The 23,618-nt window shown below is 44.0% G+C and overlaps 1 protein-coding gene across 1 annotated transcript in view; it reads right to left on the bottom strand.

Annotated features, from left to right (window-relative positions):
- Positions 1 to 960: 960 nt before the first annotated feature.
- LOC139047556 (ionotropic receptor 93a-like) overlaps positions 961 to 23,618 on the bottom strand; it is a 34,562-nt gene continuing 11,904 nt past the window's right edge. The window contains exons 2-5 of the mRNA XM_070521382.1: positions 13,736 to 13,962; positions 7,696 to 7,851; positions 2,241 to 2,371; positions 961 to 1,842 (exon numbers count right to left, since the gene is read on the bottom strand). Of these exons, the coding sequence (XP_070377483.1) occupies positions 1,620 to 1,842; positions 2,241 to 2,371; positions 7,696 to 7,851; positions 13,736 to 13,962 (737 nt within the window). The 3' untranslated portion in view covers positions 961 to 1,619. The remainder of the gene's footprint in view (positions 1,843 to 2,240; positions 2,372 to 7,695; positions 7,852 to 13,735; positions 13,963 to 23,618) is intronic.

Raw genomic sequence — 23,618 nt, 5'->3', positions numbered from 1 at the left:
TAGATTGCCGCACACTCAGTGGTAAATACTTAGTGTCCCAAGCCTGTGACAGGTTCGATGAAGAGCGGCACATAAACAGTGCATTCACGGCGCAACTGGCTACAGAACTTGCGTTCAAGGCGTTCATTTAAAATCGGCACATGCCGAATGTATTTGTGCCGCAGCCAGCTAATGCACTGGTTTGCTGTATTTGAGGAACCCTTGTGTCGCGAGTTCGATTCCGTTCAGCTTCGAAGGAAGGGATTTTTTTTTGCGTCATTCTGCAGTGGAGCATTTCCAGTGGCACAAATGTTACCGATGTTAGCGTCAAAGACAATGATTAAAGAGTGGCATACACCTACTGGCATATACCCAGTGACCCAAGTTGTTATCAAAGATATTCTTTCGAGACCAGCACAGATCGAGTGGCACATACGCAGCACTACACAAATACCCAGTCAGCGTCATCGAGTTTCTTCGAACAGCGGTACCTACTCAGTCATGCGTCTATAGTCACCCATGTCTGCATGATGGATGTTCGTTAAAGTGCGGTTAAAGCAAATTGTTAGATAGTGTGGCTGGTAATGGCGAATTTCGATTTGCTTCTCTATGCCCAACAACCTTCCGGAGCGGCGGCGCTAGTCTCCGACCTCGGATGTCGCCACTGGCAGTTCCTCCCCCAGTCATGGGCAAAAGCCACCCAGCCCAGCCGACAGCCACCAGCCCGACTCTGCTAAAAAGTCAGCAATATCACACGTACCTTTAGCAGTCGCTGTCATAATGTCATTAAAACAGATATAGTCTGCCTGATTGTTTTTACTGTGAGACCAGTGAAATGCTTGCGGCTGTGTTTTTGCGTGCAGTAGTTTAAAGCCTAAATAACCTAAATACGAGATCAAAGAAGCACAAGGACACAATGCTGATTAGCACGTGGATTATTTATTCAGGCAATACGACATATATATCTATGGGACTTGTAAATACACATAGGAAATTCACACCTGAATATGAACACGCAATTCTAATGGCGAGGCAACCAAATTGGTGTTAGCCACACATACCTCTCCAAAAATAGCTACCATGTGCACGCAAAAGTAGTGCCCACAGAACAAAACTCGCACAGCTAGACCCCATCTATATGTCACGCCAACGACGACAGAAGGTAACGTCATCATTTTCGGCATCAACGTCACTAAAGGTAGAAAACACTATGTTTTGCTCCACACGACCATCCGGATTTGAACTCATGCCTCTGCGCCAGATTCATTTGTGAGCTGCAGTGGTATCTCTGGGCTCGAAGATATCATGTACTTTAAAAACTCTTTGTGTCCAAATTATTTAGTAAATCCTGTGCAGTCAACAATTTTAGTTAGTTCATCGCTATTATTCGTCACCGCTCTGGGGGTACTATTTTGACTGATCGTCTTTCTTCTTACTAGACATAAATTGTTCAGCACGAACACGCACCATTGTGTACACCATGGTAGCACGAGTACAATATTTATGCGCAAGACAAAATACGTAAAAAGTTCGCCTTTCCACAGCACGCCATTAACCAATAATCAACCAAAAGTGCAAGGCGGTTGCCATAGAGTGGAGCACGCTGGCATCAAAGTAATATGCTGAAAAACAACTAGCTTTCAACGACATCTTTGAGGGTGGCGGGTACAGCATGCTACCAGTAGCTCTAGTGCGAATACGCTGAGCGCGAGCAGGCACCAAATGCCCCACATCCAGAAGATCGAGAAGGTGTCACTGAAGCGCAGAACCTCATCTTCTTCGCGCACTGCGCAGTGGTCGATTGACGGAAGGGCGTACTTCAGATGGTGAGGTGTGATGCCGCTTTCCTCGTAACGTGCGACACTGCACCAGGATGACAGATAATGTAAGCAGCAGTGGCAAGTTCCAGTAAATAAAACAAACAGAACTCGTCGTTAGTTTTCCACGTTTAATAAAGAATCGTAGAACATTGAGAAAATATTCCAGCGTTCCTGCTAGACATCTTGGTAAGTTGACCTAACCTAGACAGTTGCTAATCACAGGTACTTTTGTAGAAGTAAGAGGCATGCAACGTTGCTAAAGAAATAAGCTGAAAGCTAGGGTGAAATGTCTGGCTAGGACACATACTGCACAATCCACTGACCTAGACTTCACTAGCTCTCTTGCTTACCCATCCAATTACTGACTGAATTACTGAGTCATGTACACCAAAACACACTGAACACATGCACTGTGAAGCTCCTTGAGTTAATATTCCTTACAACTGGTTGATGCGTCGTTTCAACGGTTGAGGCAGCTTATCGCTCATGTAGATGGCGAACCTCCACGTGTTTAACGTTTCCTCAGCAAAGTAGAACTCTCCAACTTGTTTATTCTTGCAGAATGCGGACACCTGTGAGAAAGTATAGAAGTGTTGTGTTTTTGTAATGGTTTGTTAGAGGAAAAGAGCAACGATGCACAAGCATAATGCCCTAATTATAAATCCACGAACTCCTGTATTCATTGCGCTTGTATTCTCGCACAACGTGACAGCGCATGCTCACGCGAAAGCAGCAATCGGCGACCCGATGATTGAAGCGCAAACTTTATACGCCGGTGAGCCCGATCCGTCAGGGATCGATTTCTGCCGTGCGTACCAACACGCCGGTTAGTTGCAGTCAAACAGAATGTAAGGCAGATGGAGGCGCTGCGTTCGAAACCAGAGAATAGTGTTCTTGATTAAGAAAAAAGACGTGATTCCAATCATCTTTTCATTGCTAAAGGAATATTATTATGATAAAACAGTAATTGCTAAAGTTGTCTCAGCAACGAATTTTTGCTTGGTTAACCATGAAAAAAAATCACCAAGCAAAGGCTCAGGGCCAGCGCAATGATTTCATGCTGTTTGTTGTCCTGCGTTTTTCAGATACCTCGTTTACGTAGGCCTACCTACTCTCCAATGGAAAATATGGCACAGACGGAGGGAGTGAGTTGGTTGGTGACAACCGTCCCTGTTAGTACCACAGTCACCACTCTGTACAAGTAATTTACACGTTATTATTTTATTATTAGAGTGCCGCGACGTAAGCTAGAAAGATGGAATAGTTGCCTAGCTAACACAGATACCAATACAGACAGAGGTACCGAAAACGGTTAAGGCCTACAACAGTGCTAAAAGCACAATAACGCAACTGTCTTTTCGTTTATAACAATGCAACACAAGACAACAATAAGATCATGTTCAAGCAAGTATTCACGCATTATATAAGATAATTCTTTTTATTGTTATTCAGCAAAAAAAAAGAAGTCAGGTCATTTGCCTGTCCCTACTAGGTGAAAGTCGGGACGCAAGTCGTGGCTGTCCCGCTGAATTCGGGATTCCTAGTTTTACGTACAACCGGCACTTTGCCGGAATAGAGCATCCACGGACGAATGACAAAATGGCAAAGCAAACACATCTTCAAAATTACGAATACATTGGCGACTAGTCACGGTCGGTTACGTATGAGCTGAGCAGTATGTAAGAGAACGTTCAGGAAGGATGAGTCGTTCAGGCGATAAGTGAACCATTGTATACGTCGGTCCACGAAATGGCATTGGCTTACTTGCGTACAGAACAACTGCTTGCGTTTATGATGTCTAACGCAGTCATCGTTGACCACGACGCATTGTGTGACCAATCGTCACGAACTGAAATTCACAGGGTCTCTAACGTTATCCCTAAGACGACTTTCATCCCCAAGTGCCGGTGCATTAAACACGGACGCATGACGCACATGTCCGCTTTAATTTGCTTAGTCTACTTTGCTTAGTCATCCCCCTTAATTGGCTTACTCATCTTTTTCTTTCGCTTAATCATTTTTTATTGACATAAGACTGCAGACCTCATGTGGTCCAAGCAAGAAGGGCAGATAACAAGGCATATTTACAAACGCCATAAGGTTATTACATAGACAAAAGGTTTGACACATGACGCAAATGAGCGAAACAAGTCAAAGGAAATACATTGCACATCAACCTGCACATCAAAATTCATTGCTAAGATTTCTTTCCAAACTGTCACTTGAGACAATCTGTTCAGGCAGTGCATTCCAATCGTTTATCGTGCGCGGAAATTATGGGTATTTAAACAAGTTAGTTTTCGCAAAATATGGTGTTAGGGCATGGGTATGTTGGTGACAGGTTTTTCGTGTAGTTGACGGTGTAACATAAGGTGAAGAAGAAATTCCAAACTTTCCCTGGATGAGTGAATGACGAAACGTTAATCGGGCAGTTTTCCGTCTTATATGAAGAGGTTTAATTTCGTTGGAGGCCATTAAAGCACATGGGGAATCAGTTCTCTTGAATTTATTGTAAATGACGCGCACGGCCCCTCTTTGCACGTTTTCTACTTTTTCTATATTTTTTTGGTGTACGGGTCCCACACTATAGCCGCATACTCAAGTTTGGGCCGAATAAAAGGGTTATAGGCTAATAGCTTAACGTCACTGGGTGCTCCTTCGAGTTTGTGTTTCAAAAATCCAAGTTTTTTTAACGCAGATGAACAGATGTAATCAACATGGTCGCTCCAGTTAAGCTGTGAATTTATTAAAACGCCTGAATATTTGTATTTTTCAACTTACGGAATAGTAGTGCCGTAAGCAGAGTAACTAAAGTGAATTAGGACGTTTCTTTCTTGTCAAGCGCAAAAGCACAGTCTTATAAGTGAAGACCATTCCTGATCTATCACACCAGGCCACGATTTCGCGGAAAGCATCATTCAGTAATATTTGGTCAGCCGCAGAACTTATTGGGGTGTACAGCATACGGTCATCGGTAAATAAAGCAATTTTAACATTTCTATCAATGGAACCCACAATGTCGATAAACGAAAAGTAACAGTGGACCTAGCACACTTCCTTGGGGCACGCCATATGTCACTGGAACTAACGTGGAAGAGATGCCACCAATATCCACAAACTGTGTTCGATTTTGTAGGTAGGAAGCAATCCAGTTTACTAAGGTCAGGGGCACGCCTATTCATTTCAGTTTTTTAAGAAATGTATTATGGGGAACATTATCAAACGCTTTGCTGAAGTCTAAAAAAATTATGTCCAGTTGTCCAGATTTACCTAATATGGAACTAAAGTTGCGGATAGCAGTAACCAACTGCGTGACAGCTGAAAAACCTTTCCTGAAGCCGTGTTGAAATGTAGACAAGCATCGTTTAGAGTTTAATATTTCAAGTATGTGGTTAGTGGTGATGTGTTCGATTAGTTTGCAGCAGATACTCGTCAAAGAAATCGGACGGTAATTGCTTAAACACTCAGACTCAGAAAATGAGACGTCAGCCCTTTCGTAGCAATATTTTTCTTCAACTGCGAGGCTTTTCTTTCGAGGAACCGGTATGCGTTTCCTTTGTAGCAATTGCAACGAACCGGTGAATGTATTTTTTTACCTTTATTAAACATCTAATTTGAGTTCCATGAACTTCACGTACGATTTATCTTGTCTGTCTCAAATATAACTCGCTAGGAACTGAGCGAATTGCGCTCTCGGATACTTCCTTCGTAACCTAAGGGTCCTCCTTCTTTCAATAAAACAATTAATTACGCACTAATCAGCATTAAACGAAATACGCCGATAGCTATATTTGGAATTCGCGCCAATTCCATATTATTTTGCTCGAAACCGGTTAAAATTGTCCAGTAAATTTACCACACTTCCTTTTATGCCCCGTTGTCTCAGCTCCTCAATGAAAGGTGAAAAAAAGAGGAACCACTGGCTTGACCGGGCATGAATTGCAGCGTTTTTCTATACAAAACACCAACAAAGGTTTTCTGCAATTTGAAATAATATTCCACCGAATCAACTTTACCACGCAGAAGCCACTACGAAGCTTTTGATGCCGCGTGATCCCGCACACCCAGTAATTTTATTTCATGGTTCGACGAAGCAGCCGTGAAATAAAACAGTCTACTCTTAAAGTGGCTATGGCCATAAAGAGGCAAAACCAAGAGTCTTTCAAATGCCTAATCGCATACTTTAAACGGCCCGCTCGTTACGCATCGCAGCAGCAGTCACAGAAGGTAGTTGCCTGAATTCTCACTACATTTATCCGAATGAGCTGCTTCACTCAGCTGAAGTTAAGGCTGATTGAAGTGCTATACTGGCAATTTAAAAGGGCTACCGGGTCGCGTAATAGCTGAAACCAAATGATTTCGTTCTTTTTTTATTCAATACTGCAAACCGTGTACATGTCCACGTAGGGTGGGTTAAATGGCAACAAAACAATAATAACAAAGTTGAAAACATCAAATTGTGGCGAAAGGCAATAAGGAATCATTCCAGTCGGTTACAGTGCAAGGAAAAAATGAAAACTTGAATAAGTTTGTTCGCGCAAAATAAGGCGTCAGGGAATTGGGATGATGGTGACGTGCATGCATCGACGTTGAAAGCGACAGATATGGAGAAGGGCTAATAGCTAGATCTTGATTCCAAAGCAAGAAAAGAAAATGCAAACGTAATTTTTTTCTATGTTGCTCAAAGCATTTGATACCGTTATTCTGTATTAATTCAGAGGGTGAGCCATACGGGAAAAATTTCGAGTAAATAAACCTTACAGCTTTTCTCTGTACCTTTCCTAGGCGGGTGATAGTGTGTTTATTAAAGGGTCCCAGTCAATTCATGCATATTCAAGTTTCCGTCTAATTAGTGAATTGTAAGCAAGTAATTTTACGCTAGGGGGAGAATTTCTAAGCTTATGTCTTAAAAAGTATAGTTTACGGAATGCGGAAGAGCAGATGTTATTTACATGTTAATTCCATGATAAAGTATAAGTAAGTGTGACACCCAAATACGTATATTTAGTCTATTCCAGCAAAAGTGACGAACCTAGCCTGTGGTTAAAGAGCTTTTTTGCAAGAGAAGCGAAGAAAGACGGTCTTATCAGTGTTAAGTTTCATGTCCCACGTTTCACACCATTCAAAAATCTTAGCAAACGAGGAGTTAGAATGGATTTGGCCGTTAATTGAAGTTATTTCTTGAAAAAGCACACAATCATCCGCAAACAACCTGATTTGGATATTCGGATCAAGTTCAGTAGTAAAGTCAATAATATATAATGAAAACAGTAAGAGCCCCAGCACAATTCCCTGCGGCACGCCAGAGCTGACCGCCAGGCAAACTGATCGTTGCTCATTAACTGCTCCAAATTGGTAGCGATTGGTTTGATATCCACATGATTAAAATTTCCGGTAGGCCAATGCGACTGAGTTTTAATATTAGTTTGTCACGGGGAACTCTATCGAAAGCTTTACTGAAGTCAAGTAATATTGCATCAATCTGATCGTTCCGATAAGACATCAAGCGAGTGAATGTAATACTCTAATTTCATAGGGGACCGGAACTAGCGGCCATAAAATTCAATCCTTCCATACTTTATTTGTAGCAAGTTTTTATTTCGCAGTGACCCGTTTTCGGGCCGTGCCCATAGCTTTACATTTACGTCGTATTTTATATCGTAAGCAAGGTAATGCGTTAAAATAGAATCGTGCTTTGTCACGATTTTGTTTTGTTACGATTGTTTCGATATTGTTCACAATTTTTAGACTGCGCACTATCATTTGGCCGATCCACCAAACAGCGTTCGGCAGTTTCGAGTGAATCGATGATGGACAGAAACAATTGAAAAAAATATTAATTACATGTAGACCAGCTGTAAAAGAAAAAGAAAGACCTACATTCGTACATACGTACTGCAATTCGAAGAAGCGTTTCCACATGAATTATGATTGCCTTGCCCGTGGACACTTCCATGAGCATCTGGTCACTGAATGTGTACAGTCGATCGATGAGGCTTCCGTGGCGTTTCATCATGGCAAACAATTTTTGGTAATCCGGACGGCTGCTGGGCTGCATGAATAAAAAAGAAGTCGCAGTTCCGCCCGAAAAGAGAAGCATCGATAGCGCTACGAAATTAATAGACAACTATGAAAAGTAAAACTAGTTGTTTAATTGTCCATCATCATCATCATCAGCCTAGTTACGCCCACTGCAGGGCAAAGGCCTCTCCCATACTTCTCCAACTTCCCTGGTCATGTACTAATTGTGGCCATGTTGTCCCTGCAAACGGCCTAATGTCATCCGCCCACCTAACTTTCTGCCGCCCCCTGCTACGCTTCCCTTCCCTTGGAATCTAGTCCGTAACCCTTAATGACCATCGGTTATCGTCCCTCCTCATTACATGTCCGGCCAATGCCCATTTCTTTTTCTTGATTTCAACTAAGATGTCATTTACCCGCGTTTGTTGCCTCACCCAATCTGCTCTTTTCTTATCCCTTAACGTTACACTGATCATTCTTCTTTCCATAGCTCGTTGCGTCGTCCTCAATTTCAGCAGAACCCTTTTCATAAGCCTCCAGGTTTCTCCCCATATGTGAGTACTGGTAGCACACAGCTGTTATACACTTTCCTTTTGAGGGATAGTGGCAACTTGCTGTTCATGATTTGAGAATGCCTGCCAAAGGCACCCCAGCCCATTCTTATTCTTCTGGTTATTTCAGTCTCATGATCCGGATCCGTGGTCAGTACCTGCCCTAAGTAGATGTATTCCCTTACCACTTCCAGTGCCTCACTACCTATCGTAAACTGCTGTTCTCTTCCGAGACTGTTAAACATTACTTTAGTTTTCTGCAGATTAATTTTCAGACCCACCCTTCTGCTTTGCCTCTCCAGGTCAGTGAGCATGCATTGCAATTGGTCTCCTCAGTTACTAAGCAAGGTAATATCATCAGCGAATCGCAAGTTGCTAAGGTATTCTCCATCAACTTTTATCCCCCATTCTTCCCACTCCAGGTCTCTGAATACCTCCTGTAAACATGGGGTGAATAGCATCGGAGAGATCGTATCTCCCTGTCTGACGCCTTTCTTTATTGGGATTTTGTTGCTTTCTTTGTGGAGGACTACGGTGGCTGTCCAGCCGCTATAGATATCTTCCAGTATTTTTACATATGGCTCATCTACACCCTGATTCCGTAATGCCTCGATGACTGCTGAGGTTTCGACTGAATCAAACGCTTTCTCGTAATCAATGAAAGCTATATATAAGGGTTGGTTATATTCTGCACATTTTTCTATCACCTGATTGATAGTGTGAATATGGGCTATTGTTGAGTAGCATTTACGGAATCCTGCCAGGTTAGCCGCCTCCTGGGAAAGGAACTCAAGAATACATACAGACTGGTCTGGTGTCCGGGACACGCAGGCCTGGAGAGGAATGAGAGGGCTGACGCTCTAGCTCGAGAGCTCACGAACCGAGCGGAGCAACCATCGCCCTCCCATTCACAACCCGCAACTTCACAGGAGAGCCGACGCGAGGAGGGTAACGATCCGGCACGTATGGCACCACGCGATATTCTTGCTCACCAGCGCGGCATGCGGCAAAAATACGGCGCCCCCCACGCATCTTTGCAAGGGGAAGACGCAATAGATCTCCGCAGGATTCAAATGGGGGTCTACACAAATTTATTAAGATTAAGCAAAATTTTCCCACCGATGTACGGACGTGCCTGTCCGTGGTGTAGCGACTCACCACCGTCTTTGTACCACATCTCATCGGGATGCCAAAATAGACCGCCGAATTTAAATGCCTACTTAGGTATAATCTAACCAACACACTGGAGCAATGGGAGGCACAACTCGCCAGCTCAGACCCGAAGGTGCAGAAGGCCCTTCTTGGTCACGTTCGGCTAGCGGCAGAAGCCAGTGGAGCCCTGGACTTGGGGCACCACCCATCAAGCTCCTAATCCCATATCCCCATTTCCCCAATTCAATAAAGTTATTCTCTCTCTCTCTCTCTCTCTCTCTCTGCCTGGTCCTTTGGTTGACAGAAGTCTAAGGTGTTCCTGATTCTATTTGCGATTACCTTAGTAAATACTTTGTAGGCAACGGACAGTAAGCTGATCGGTCTATAATTTTTCAAGTCTTTGGCGTCCCCTATCTTATGGATTAGGATTATGTTAGCGTTCTTCCAAGATTCCGGTACGCTCGAGGTTATGAGGCATTGCGTATACAGGGTGGCCAGTTTCTCTGGAACAATCTGACCACCATCCTTCAACAAATCTGCTGTTACCTGATCCTCCCCAGCTGCCTTCTTCCTTTGCATAGCTCCTAAGGCTTTCTTTACTTCTTCAGGCGTTTCCTGCGGGATTTCGAATTCCTCTAGGCTATTCTCTCTTCCACGATCGTCGTGGGTGCCACTGGTACTATATAAATCTCTGCAGAACTCCTCAGCCACTTGAACTATCTCATCCATATTAGTAACGACATTGCCGGCTTTGTCTCTCAACGCACACATCTGATTCTTGCCTATTCCTAGTTTCTTCTTCACTGTTTTTAGGCTTCCTCCGTTCCTGAGAGCCTGTTCAATTCTATCCATATTATAGTTCCTGATGTCCGCTGTTTCACGCTTGTTGATTAACTTAGAAAGTTCTGCCAGTTCTATTCTAGCTGTAGGGTTAGACGCTTTCATACATTGGCGTTTCTTGATCAGATCTTTTTTCTCCTGCGATAGCTTACTGGTTTCCTGTCTAACGGCGTTACCACCGACTTCTATTGCGCACTCCTTAAGAGAAAGCTTTAGCTCGGGCCCAACTCCGACGCGGCCTATTCAAATACATGTAAAAACGCAATAACGCTTTTCTGAAATAACCCCTGGACCGATTTTAATGAAATTTGTTGCATTTGAGAGAAAAAGTTAAATTCTAGTGACTGTTTGAAATGGAATTTTGATTTAGGGCTTGAATTTTGTTAAAAGAATTTTCAAAAATTCAGACGTTTGAAAAAAATAGAAGCACGAAGTTTACAAACCAATAGCTCTGCATCAAGAACAGATATCGCGATTCTGTAAACGGCATCCATTAGACCATTCAAAGCGGACAAATTTGTTATGTCAGTTTACGTCTTACGTGAATTTGTTACGTTGTTTACGAGGGTTCACCAAAAGTTGTAATTACACATTTCCCCATTTTTTAGATTCATGTGTAACATATCAATTTTGTCCGCTTTAGATGTGCTATCAGGTACAATTCACAGAATTGCGATATCATTTTTTCTTGCTGAGTTACGGAGTTGTAAACTAGATAGTTTCGTTTCCTGAAAATTTGCGATTGTTGCCAAATTTCTATAAAAAATTGACGACCTAAATCGAACATTCGAAACCAACAGTCACTAGATTTTAAGTTTTTCTTTTAAATGCAGCAAACCCCGTCAAATGTGGTGCAGTGGTTGCCTTTTCTCGTCATTTCTCGTCTCACCATTCGGGCTCCTCCACGTCCACTTTCGACTAACCCGCTTGCGGAAAAAGGTATTCATTATCCGCATATTATTCTGTTCTGCAAACTCTACTAATAACTCTCCTCTGCTATTCCTAGAGCCTATGCCATATTCGCCCACTGACTTGTCTCCAGACTGCTTCTTGCCTACCCTGGCATTGAAGTCGCCCATCAGTATAGCGTATTTTGTTTTGACTTTACCCATCGCCGATTCCACGTCTTCATAAAAGCTTTCGACTTCCTGGTCATCATGACTGCATGTAGGGGCATAGACTTGTACCAACTTCAATTTGTACCTCTTATTAAGTTTCACAACAAGACCTGCCACCCTCTCGTTAATGCTATAGAATTCCTGTATGTTACCAGCTATTTCCTTATTATTCAGGAATACGACTCCTAGTTCTCGTCTCTCCACTAAGCCCCGGTAGCACAGTACGTGCCCACTTTTTAGCACTGTATATGCTTCTTTTGTCCTCCTAACCTCACTGAGCCCTATTATATTCCATTTACTACCCTCTAATTCCTCCAATAACACTGCTAGACTCGCCTCGGTAGATAACGTTCTAACGTTAAACGTTGCCAGGTTCAGATTCCAATGGCGGCCTGTCCGGAGCCAGGTCACCACCACCAGGCACCTTACTGAGATGTGGGGAGCTTCGCGGTCGGGACGAAGCCCCCTTCTCCGCCGGCCAAGATGGGAAAACGCGCTTTCCGATCGCTCAAGGTTGCGCGGACATAGTAGTATAGCTCTAGCGTCTAGGAAAAGCTTAAACAGGTGCGAGGGCGGCACGCATAGCGTGGGAAGCTAGCCGCCAGAATAGCTATCTCAAGGACTGCTGCTGACGAGGGCGAAATACTTTCGTGTAATTATAATAACCCTAATAGGACTACTTTCGAAAGAACAAAAAAAAGAAAGGAAACGGCCCAGAAGGCAATACTACGAGAGCTATGACTAATAATTTTCTATACATATATGTATTCATCTCATCTATGGGATCGCATGCGCGCGTTGTTGCTGTGTCTCTGCGTGTATTAGTGAAGAGAGCCAGTTTAAGGGCGGAGAAGAATGAAGGAAAGGAAAGCAAAATTGCAGCGCCGTGGTTTTAAAGCGCACCCGTGGTAGAGAAACGGAAGGCGATATAAGCGTGCGTGGCTATGATACGCACACGATAGCACGATTGTCCATATAAACTTGTAAATATTCACTCATTAACTAAACAAACAAGCATGGAGGCAGCCTGCACAGGCAAACATGAACACATGATGGGGCTTGTAGCGCACAAAAAGATGAGCACGCAGAAAGAAGTGGTACACACACCAGCCGTGGTTGCTCTGTGGCTACGGTGCTGGGCTGCTGAGCACTAGGTCACGGGATCGAATCCCGGCCACGGTGGCCGCATTTAGATGGGGGCGAAATGCGAAAACACCGGTTAACTTAGATTTAGGTGCACGTTAAAGAACCGAGCAACCAGAGGATAAATCCTGCGTTTGAGACGCTGGATCACGAGGCGTTCGCCGTGCTTGTATAGCAGGGGCTTGTATAGCTGGCTGTCAACGCGAGCCTTGCGTCTGCCTTCGTGAGGCTCATGACTCGTGTGCTTCGGTATGGCACTCGCCTTGATGCTGCCTCTGACCTCGCGCGGGAGTAATCATTGCCCATCGAGAGCGCAAAGCGCTGTTGCCGTTCCAATTCAGTGGAGGGTAGTTCTGCCTTCGGATAGTCTGACTATTTGTGAAGACAGAACCTAGTCCGACAGCTCGTCGAAAGTGTTGTCGATCCACGGAACCGCCAACTTCTCGTTTAAAGTGGGAGATCCAGGGCCGTCTTGTTCGCGCTTCTGATGATGGCATCGACTTATTCTTCGTGTCGTTTGTTTAGCGAGTCGTAGTGACACGACATGCGTCACGGCGCTGGTTAGCAGCGCCTGGGCGAGGCGCTGATCCTCTTCTCGCATGCCCTTGCAGCTTTTGTTATTCTTTTTTTAATGTCCAAGATTTGGTTCGTGGGGGAACTTAGAGTTTAGATGGTGTGTCATACCAAAAAAAAAACGGCGTGTAGTCGAGTGATGCAAAAAATGTGAGCATCAGGAATGGCTGATGCCCGCGTGAGCAAGCAAGGAAGCCATGGCTCTCGTTCACACTTCGGCTCCCACCCTTCTTTGTTAGCCATTTTTCACGGGCATGTGAAATGAGTGTCGAACAAGTATGGGGCAGGCCGCGCCAATGAGCGAGTATGTCGACCTATGCTCGACAGTAACGCCAAGCGTGCAGTTTTCAAGGTATTTCTAGAACGTGGGCTTTTTTTATCCACTTCCGTTTGGTAAATGGCATAATGCCGATACGGATGTAGGAATCATGACGCAGCGGATGCTTGCCTAAAGAGTATTCGGATCGTCACAAAACATACAGCAGCAAGGATCGCATCGAACACAGCACCCTCGTAAAAGTACGAAAGCGTTTGTTACCTGTATCAACCAGGACGACTCCGTATTAGCAAGGCCGTAAGGCACCAATCCTGAGATGGCCGCCCTGTCGGCGACCTCCTGCACCGTGTTGATCTTTGGCACATCCGACTTGACCAAGAGGCATGCTCTCATCTGGCCGGCGAATGCATTCATCAAAACCACCACGGCAATCCACCACACACCCACCAAAACACGGACGGGGGTGTCACCGGGAGTCTCCGGTGACGCTGCAATTTAGAAATATGAGCGAAAAGTTATGGTTTCGGAACGTTCACACACGTTTGTGCGTGGCAATATGCCCTTTGTGTCATGAAGCGTGATTTAAAATATATATATATTTATATATATATTGATTTGCTCCTGAAGCTGGCTGAATCCGCGCTAACAGGTAAAGTAGAAAAGTGAGCAATATTATCGGTAAATTTGCTAATTAAAGAAACAAGTTACCTAACTTTAACACTTTCTGTTCGGATTGAAATCACTGAACTTACAAATTTAGTAACCTTCGCATAAAATGACAAAATGCAGAAAAAACTAAGTGAATAGAATCAATATATGAGAATAAAGGAATGAATATATCACAGGCTTTTCCCACGAATTGCCAACAAATCACAGCGTTGGGGCAGGTTCGGGCTCTTGGAACACTTATTTCACAACTGTAGTTGTGTAAACTGAGGCTTCAGAATATTTAAAGATGATTTTGATCCACGCAGTTCTAGTGATATGCCTTAAGGAGCATCCGGATAGAAGAGCGTGCCTAGAAAAATTGAGAAACAAGACTCACTAAGTCTGCGCGATTTGTGCGATAGACGGTGTGGGGGAGCGGGGCCATCACTCTCGAGTGACGCCAAGGAAACAGACGTGTCGAGTGCAGGAGCCTTTTCAGCGCAGCATGAGCAATAGTAGCAGAGCGACAAGTTTCTAGTTTGATATTTCGCTGATTCCTTTTTTGGGATTTTCGGATAGCCAAATTATCTCTATTAATTATTGTTCATGTTTTTTTTTAATTTCTAAGGATTTTCTTAGATATTAGTACCTAAGGAATAATTGTATATTTTTTCCGAAAGTAGAGTTACGTTGTACTGTGCCTTGTTAGCACGAGATGCTGGCTGGTCCCAGGAAGAACCCACGCGTCCGTTCATTTGACTGCGAGCGCTCTTATGCATTGGAAGAAACACGGTTTTAGTCAGTAGGTGCAGCGAAGTGTGCAGATTTTATCTGTAGGACGTGTGGACTAGGTTCGCAGCTAGACCGTCTAGAGCATGAGGAGGATAAGCTTTGTAAGAGGGTTAGGAAGCTGGAGAAAGAACTCAAGAGCGAACAGAAGCAGCAAAAGGACGTAGAAGAAAATCTAACCAACGTAGAAATGAAGCTGCGGGCCACCATTCCGTAAAGCAATGGGGAACGCTTCGATGCGAGGACCGCGAACGGCGCTGGCTGTGTAGCTATAGCAGCGAAGCAAGCTGAAACCGCCACGTCGTAAAGCAGTGGCGTAAAGGCCAGTGGTGATCACGAAGGGGCTGCCACTGACGTGCCGGCCACTGAAAAAGACCACAAAGCAAAGCCAAAGATAAGACAGGAGGGGTTCCCATCGCAGCCTCGGGTGAAGCTTTCGGCGGCTATGAAGAGGAAAAGCGTCGACTTGTCATCATTGAAGATTCCAACATGCCTCGAAAATACAACCGGCGATAACAGAAAGGGTAGGTGCAGGCGAACGACTGCAGGTTAGCGTGCTTCTGGAAAGGCAATTACGGAAACCAATGATAACGAAAGCCAAGGAACGTAAGTGGGAGAGAGTGGAAGAGAGAATGAGCTAGTGGTGATAATGAGTGGAGTAATTGACGTACTGCAAGGACAAGCGGCAGGGATGGCGAAGCAAATATCGAAAGAGGTCACCGACCTGCGGAAAGTTTCAAAGGAAGTACAGATCACGGTGTGCACGGTGCTAGAGGTCTAAAGCCGGTGCTATACAATTGAAAGGACTGTATTTGCGGTAAAAGTTAGAAATTGGGACGCTAGCTAAAGCAATTAATTTCACGTTCATTGAAAACAACCCAGAAGTACACCGTGAAGGCCAACAAGGTGCTTTTGTGCGTTACGGAATATATTTTGTCGAACGTGCAGCCACACTGGTTGGACGTCAAACATTGCGCGGGCTGTACTTCCTTAGGTGGGCCCCAGTAAATCAGGAAGAAAGATTAAGTATTGATTGTGGCGACACACCAGCAAAGGACTCAATGTCTAATGTTTACGTAACAAATTTTACCTTCTTTTCGTAACTCCTTGTAGTCTACACAAACGTGCAGAGGTTGTAAGCAGAAAAAAATGGCTGCAGATTCAAACACAAATGTTGAAGCGATTAGCGCGTACACTTGGACCAAAACGCATCTACTAGACCGAAAGCAGCCGTCTGTTATTGCCAATTTTGTATAGGAAGGATGCAGCACAATGACTGGGTCAAGGAAGGGCGGAGGCGTAGGCACCTTAATTAGGTCAGACCTGAAATGGCAAAGGGTAAAAGAGACATGTAAGGATCATTCAAGGACTAGCCGCACATGGCAAGGCAAACACGTGGTTGGGAGTAGCTTACGTATGGACAGGTAGTGATAGCAGAGATAAAAATAGGGGATTGATTGATTGCATTAAAATTGTTATTTATGAGCTCAGGGAATTAGGCGAGGTGATATTAGCGGTAGATCTGAGCCTCCACATGGACGATTTAGACGTATATACTGATTACAACGGTCCTGTAGTTCTGGATCTGTGTGATGAACAGAACCTTATAGCAATTAACAAGCACAATAAATGCCATGGACAGGCAACGTGGCAATGCCGAAACAGGCAGTCATGTATATCACGCCTGAGTCTCAACAGTTTTCCACGAACAACTAGACCACATGATTGTGCAAAATTGTGCTCCCCATATGCAACACATACAGACAAAAAAAGGGTGGCGAGTGAGCTCTTGGCATAGAAAATTGAATGCGCAACAGAGAAAGGCGGCCCGAACCATTCTGGAACTATGTAAGAGTACCGTGACGTCCAACTAAACATTCCCGAACGCCTATTAGGGATGAAGAAAGTAACAACTACGATAGAGACAATACGCTGCGGTAGACGACACATGTTATTAAACATAACGACCGCACGATAGAAAGCGTATTTCGGACTCTAACAGATACAGTAACAACAAAGAAGCCTGGTGGATCAAAAATAGCGTTAGCAGCTTTTATTCAAAAAAAATTAGAAGCAAACGTCCAAAATAACAGGACAGCAGAATGCGATGAAATCTCAATACAGCTAATCAAAAACCTAGGTCCAAAGAGCATAGCAGTGCTGACCAATACCATAGAGCAAGTGATTAGACGGAAGGAAATTCTGGTTGGATCACAAGACAGCAAGATTGACTTCATGTTCAGAGGCAAAGGTGCTAAAGACGAGCTCGTACACGACAGTTACAGTAACTTCAGTGATATCCAGAATGGCAATGCAAGCGGTAAAATTGTAACTGTCGAAGATGGTAGGAAAAATTATGTTCTGGGGGAATTGCAGAATTGGTTCAGGCCACGCAGACGCTTATAAGATAATATGCTTCTATTAACTCAGTGCACTGAGATTTCAGTAGCTCAGTATATACCTTTGTTGATAGCATTTCGAGACATTAGAGGAACCTGTGACAACGCAGACAGGGAATAGTTATAAGATATTACTTAGCACGAAGGCATGGAAGACAAATCGTGGAGCTGCTGACAGGGATATATGACTCCAGCCGCGACCGGTAAACCTACCATAAACAATGTACGAGGCATTGGCGTATGCGTTTTCTTTAGATGGAAGTGTTTGTCCGAGCGTCTTTGCCCGGCGGAGTTTGCCTGTCTTTTTTATTTTCGTTAGGCGCTGTCGCAATATAAGCTGTTAGTACGATAGCATTAATATGTACACTCTAGACGCATTTCTTGCCGTCGCCGTCACCATGGGGTTCCGCATAAAATCCAAGGGCTATAATACTTATGTTTATGCTTTATGTTTATGTGCGAGGAAAAGCGCGTGAGGGGAGCCGACGATCAATCGTGGTTCAATGTCGCACGCGCAAGGGAGGAAAGCGGGCAGGGAGCGCGGGATGGAGTGCGGGCGGCGTTCTACTCCTGCAGCAACTGCTTACTATGGGCGGCCGCGCGCGCCTTATCTGGGAAGCGCTCTACAGACGAGACTACTCATACCTTTGTGCGTGCCCTGTTCTCGCCGTTAAGTTTGCATTGAAGCGATAGACAGCACTGAGGTCACTTCGCTCGCTGTGGCTGCCGTACATCCTCACGCGAGCGTTCTGACAACGAGTGTCCGCGGCCATCGAGTGTGATGTATTCATGTTTGCCTGCATGTGCTGATGACATGCTTGCTAATTTAGTCAGTGAATGTTTCCATCTGTATGCAGCCGATAAAATGTATATCCTTACTTGCTTGTTGCTGTTAAGTAATTTGCCCTCGCAATTGGTGCTTCGCGTTTCGGGTGAAACTGTGTGTGTGTGTGTTTTTGGTCATGTTTACTCAGGCATGTTCCAGAAGAACGGGCCCATCCTTATAAAAACGTGTCCACGTGACAATGTAGCACGTTTCCGCTTCGTCATGGTCCGCACCAGAAATGTCGCACTAGTGTCGCACAGTCCTCAAACAGGTTGTGTGGTTTGATGCGACGACCTAAAACCACTAAAGCTGTGCTTCCAGGCTTATCACCTGATTGATTGAAAGGAACGTATGCTGCAGCACCGGCGTTTACTGCAGGTAGAAGATCTCGCTATCTAAGGAAATTAACCCATCGACCACACATGTACGAAGCAAAGATTGAAAATACAAAGAATGAGATCATGTTAATAATGAAGTCAACACAGTAATATGTTTTGCATATTTATGAGTACATGTTTATTATTTGCTTGCCATTAGAAACTTGCTTGCGTGCGGTTTTAATTTTTTGTTTGTTTCCGTGTACTCTGAGGAGTAAAGAGGTTCTTCAACTTCCAATAAAAAAGTTTTTCGGTAGCTTCAGCTGTGAAGAAGACAATGTTTTTCCCTTTGGTAAGTATAAACCAATGAAGTTACTACAATGAGACGTGCAGTGAAATAGCAATTTCACAAAACAAGCATGCAAATGGACGATCGGTAGCTTCAGCTGTGAAGAAGACAATGTTTTTCCCTTTGGTAAGTATAAACCAATGAAGTTACTACAATGAGACGTGCAGTGAAATATCAATTTCACAAAATAAGCATGAAATGGACGATTATAATCACCATCAGGCGAGCCGGAGCGCTGTTTTATTCTAACGGCGTATATATGATACTTATAGAGTATAATTTTCCCAGATTTATGACTGGCAACAGCGGTTGAGGACTCGCGTGAGCACCGGCGGTCGTCACAATGAACTACTACAGGTGCTGCGCGTTTATTCAGTGGCACAGGCAATGTTCTTTCAAGGAGTGGTTTACTACGTTTCGGGGTTTTGGAGAGATTCGGTGCAATAGCAGTCTGGGCAATTGCGTGCAGCGAAAGGCTTTCACTAAATCGCGTCCGGCGTGTCAAGGTCCTCAGAACCTGTCCAAGTAGTCCTTTCTTGCGCACCCGTTTGAACTCGTAATGGCTTTCACAAATATAATCCATCGAATAAAGGCTGCGATCGTTTATCGGTATTGCACGTCTCTAGTGCAGCCAATGATCATCGCATTCTCTCTGTTTAAGAATCGGCAACATCGGGGGGGTTTATGGGGCTTCAGCCAACCCCCCCCCCCCCCCCCCCCCCCCCCGAAATGTGTTCGTGCTGTCCATGCACGGCCCACCAAAGCAACCTCCGTCGTCGGAAATCATTCTGCATTTTGTCTAGAATGTACTTTTCACGCTTGAAAATACATTTCACCGCGAACATTGCGAACTCGGGCTGGATTTCGTGGCAATGCTCATGCACGTGGAGTCACATAACGCAAGGAGCCCCATCCGAGCACCAAATTTCAAGAGCGTTTTGATGGCGAACGGACTCACAGCGGCATGTCGCTATCCGCGGCGGAATCTACGGAGCGCATGGATGTCAATGCCGACACTTTGTAGGTATAAATTCTCAAACTTTTGATGCGAAAGGTGCATTGACATTCCGAAAGTTGTGCTTCAGATTTTCGATTGCGGAACTTTTCGGGTTTAATGTAGTTATAAAGATTTGACGCCAAAGATGCATTGACTTTTCTAAAGTCTTACATAGGAATATACAACGAGACAAGCCTAATCAACACACTATCAGGCAAAATAAACCAATAATGAATCAATCAAGTTGGCAAAGCACGCAGCGAGATCCGATGAGACGAAGCGTTGTGGTGGTTCATTCGTGCCATCATGTCCCATAAAAAATATATAAAACGTTTTTTTTTTTCACCTACACCAAAGCATCCATGTCAATACACTATAGGCAGCCAAAGTAACAAGGTTCCTATTTATTTTTTCTACATTGACTTTGAGGGGAGGAGAGTGGAATGGGTGAACTGACGATGGTGGTTAAATCTTGTGTGCGCGAAGGAGAAAAGCGGGGAGCAAGACTTCGGTCGCCCGCGATACATCGGGGAGAGTGGATGGAATGGGCGCGAGATCTAGGATTCTGTGAATCTGAGATTGCGCAACATATTCTTTTGCCTTGTCTGACGCATACAGATACAGATACTTTTTACAGGTACAGATAGATACAGCGACTTTTTCTTAGATAGGTAGATTTATTGGATACTTATGCGCATACTTAAATATCTTGCTGCCAGGTTTTGTGTACACGTGCAGTGAACTTTGTTTCTAATGAAACTTTTTTGCCCTTTATGAAGCTGTATCTTCACATTTGTATATATATATTCAGTCGCATCATCGAATTTATAATGTAAGAGGGCGAGTGAAATGAAAGTTACCCTACCCACCCCGCACAATAATGGTTCGATTCATTATCTGCGAGGCATGCGCGTAGCACACAGGCATCTCTCATTTACAAAAGTGACACGCAGGTGTGAGGATATATGTTCTTTAATGCTCTCATATACTGGGCTGAACATGGTTGCGTGACGTAATGGATGCTCCAGAAGTTGAGCAACGTGGTGCCATAAGGTTTTTGGGCGCTGAAGGTGTTTCCCAAAAAGAAATTAGTCGCCGTATGGCTGCCGTGTTCGTTGAACATTTAATTTCATTGGCCACTGCGAAGCGTTGGTGTAAACGGTTCAAAGAAGGACGTGAAAGTTGCAAAGACGATCCAAGACCGGGCCAAAGCCATCGTGCAATCACCCCCAACAAAATTCCAAAGCTTGATGATCTGATGGGGCAAGAACAGAACATATGCATAGATGAACTGGCAGAGCCTGTGGACATCAGTCACGGTTCGGTTCACGCCATAATTCATAAACATCTCGGTTATCGACTCTTGTGTGCGCAATGGATGCCCAATATTTTGAACCACCTCCAGAAGACGGAGAAGATCGGCGCTGCCTTGACTCATCTGATCCTGTATCATATTGAGGGCGACGACTTCTTGTCTGCGACTGTGATAGGGGACAAACCATGGTGCCACTACTACGAGCCTGAAACACGACGGCAAAGCTTACAGTGGAAACATTCGAATTCACTACCCCCAGAGAACGCAAAGGCCGCGATTACCGCCTGAAAGGTGCTGTCGAGTATTTTTTTTTTCGATAGTCAGGGGCCATTACTGACAGAATTTTCTAAATCTTGAGAGACTATCAATTATTTCCGATATTGTCAAACGACGGATCGGCTGTGAGTCTCAATCAAGAACAAACGACGTGGAAAATTGACGAATGGGGCCATCTTGTTCCACGACAATGCCCGTCCCCACGTCGTTGATGTCGTTAATATAAAACTGGCAAAGTTCAAGTTGGAAACGCTGTAAGATCCGTCGCAGAGCTCAGACCTGTCGCCTTGCGACTTCCACATGAGCTGAACAAACAGCTCAAGGGAACCAGATTCGTGTCGGACTATTACGTGAAAGAGTCACTTGCAGGCTTTTTAAAGCAGCAACCCAAGGAGCTTGATGAGACGGGGATCGAGCAACTCACTAGTCAACGGAAAAAAAATGTCTAAACGCTCATAAAGACTACTTTTAAATAAAGTGCCCCGTTTGTCATGTATTCCCACTGGCTCGTTTTCATTTGACTCGCCCTCGTATATTTTGCAGAACTCCCGCTTATTATACGTGCTCTGTGTTGAGACTTTATTTTCGATGCAATTACTCACGACACATGTGCACGACCGGACACACGACTGTTCCTGCATAATACATTCGAACAAATGACAGCGTCATTGAGATTTTTCACTGGCCGTTGAAAATGTACAAGAATGTGAACAAGGTTATTGAATGACAAGGTTTCAATAACACATTTGTCATCAACTTGTTCATTTCATGGCCTTTACATTTTTCGCATCAGCGACATGTACAGCTTTGCTGGTTTGTAACTGATATAGTTCTAAAGCTCGTATGATATGTTCTTTACTTATTAGATAGGCAAACAACATGGAAGCGTTGACATCAGGTATTCTGGGCACAATTTTTGGCACAAACGAGTACATTCTTTTATAAAAAGATACCTATTTTGCTTGTTTTGATAGTGTGTAGCGTTCAAGAATTCGTTTGCAGTATCTTTGGCTATGACAATGAAGTTATTAGTCATGTATTTGAAACCTCGACAAATTGTTTAAGAGGAAGCTTTAGCTCGGGCCTAACTCCTACGCGGCCTATTCAAGTACATTTAAAACGCAGAAACACTTTTCTGAGATAACTCCTCAAACGCCTTTCTTGAAGTTTGTTGCACCTGAAAGAGAAAGTTAAATTCTAGTGTCTGTTCGAAGCGGAATTACGGTTTAGGGTCTGAATTTTGTTTAAATATATTGAAGAATTTGAAAGCTCGAAAAAATATAGAAGCCCGAGGTTTGAAGCTAATAGCTCTGCATCAAGAACAGATATCGCGGTTCTGTAAACGGCGTCTATTATAACAGTCAAAGCGGCCAAACTTGATACGTCAATTTGTACCTTATGTGAACTGGTTACGTTGCGTACAAGGTTCTGCAAAATCCGCATTTCCATAATACTACATTTTTTGAGATTCATGTGTAACATATCAATTTTGTCCGCTCTAGATGTACTATTGGATGCAATTCACAGAATTGCGATATTGTTTTTTATTGTTGACTTACAGAGTGTTAAACGTGATTGTGTCGTTTTCCGAAAATTTGTGATTTTTTCCAATTTTTTATAAAAAACTGGCTGCCTAAATGAAAAAATCGACTCAAAAAGTGAATGGAATTGAATTTCTTATTTTACATGCAACAAACCTGGTCAAATTCGGTGCTGTGGTTGCCGAGAAAAACGTATTTACATGTATTTAGATGAGCACCCGCGCTAAAGCTTCTTAAGGAGAAGGCCGAGCTGCAATGTGAGCCCCCCCCCCCCCCCCCACCTCCCCCGAACGAAATTTTTGGCTACGCCACCGTTGCTTGCGTAGTGTTGTCTTGACACTTCGGTGCTTAAATGCGGTTTTGCGTCTGCGCGCTTGTGTAAATTGTTCGGATAAGACGCGTGCTCGCGTTTGAGAAATGGTAGAAATGTGCTGTACCGTGTATTGTGGTAAATTTTCTCCACTTTTCCCGCAACTTTATCCATTACAAGTAGCAGCGTTGCCTTTATTATGAGACCCCAAGCGGCCCATGCTTTCAGAAAACGCCTTCAGCCATTCACGCGATCCTCGCTTGTATACAAACTGCCACAAGCCAGGAATGGCGGCCTTGTTATCTACCCGTTTTGTGATTGTTTTGGCTTTACCCATACTCTGTCTCCTCTCTCTATCGCCTCTCTATGTGTATTTT

Source organism: Dermacentor albipictus, chromosome 7 (genome assembly GCF_038994185.2).
Source record: "Dermacentor albipictus isolate Rhodes 1998 colony chromosome 7, USDA_Dalb.pri_finalv2, whole genome shotgun sequence".
Classification (NCBI taxonomy): Eukaryota; Metazoa; Arthropoda; class Arachnida; order Ixodida; family Ixodidae; genus Dermacentor; species Dermacentor albipictus.
Note: the sequence above shows the minus strand (reverse complement) of the source record. Positions and strands in the feature narration are given on the sequence as shown.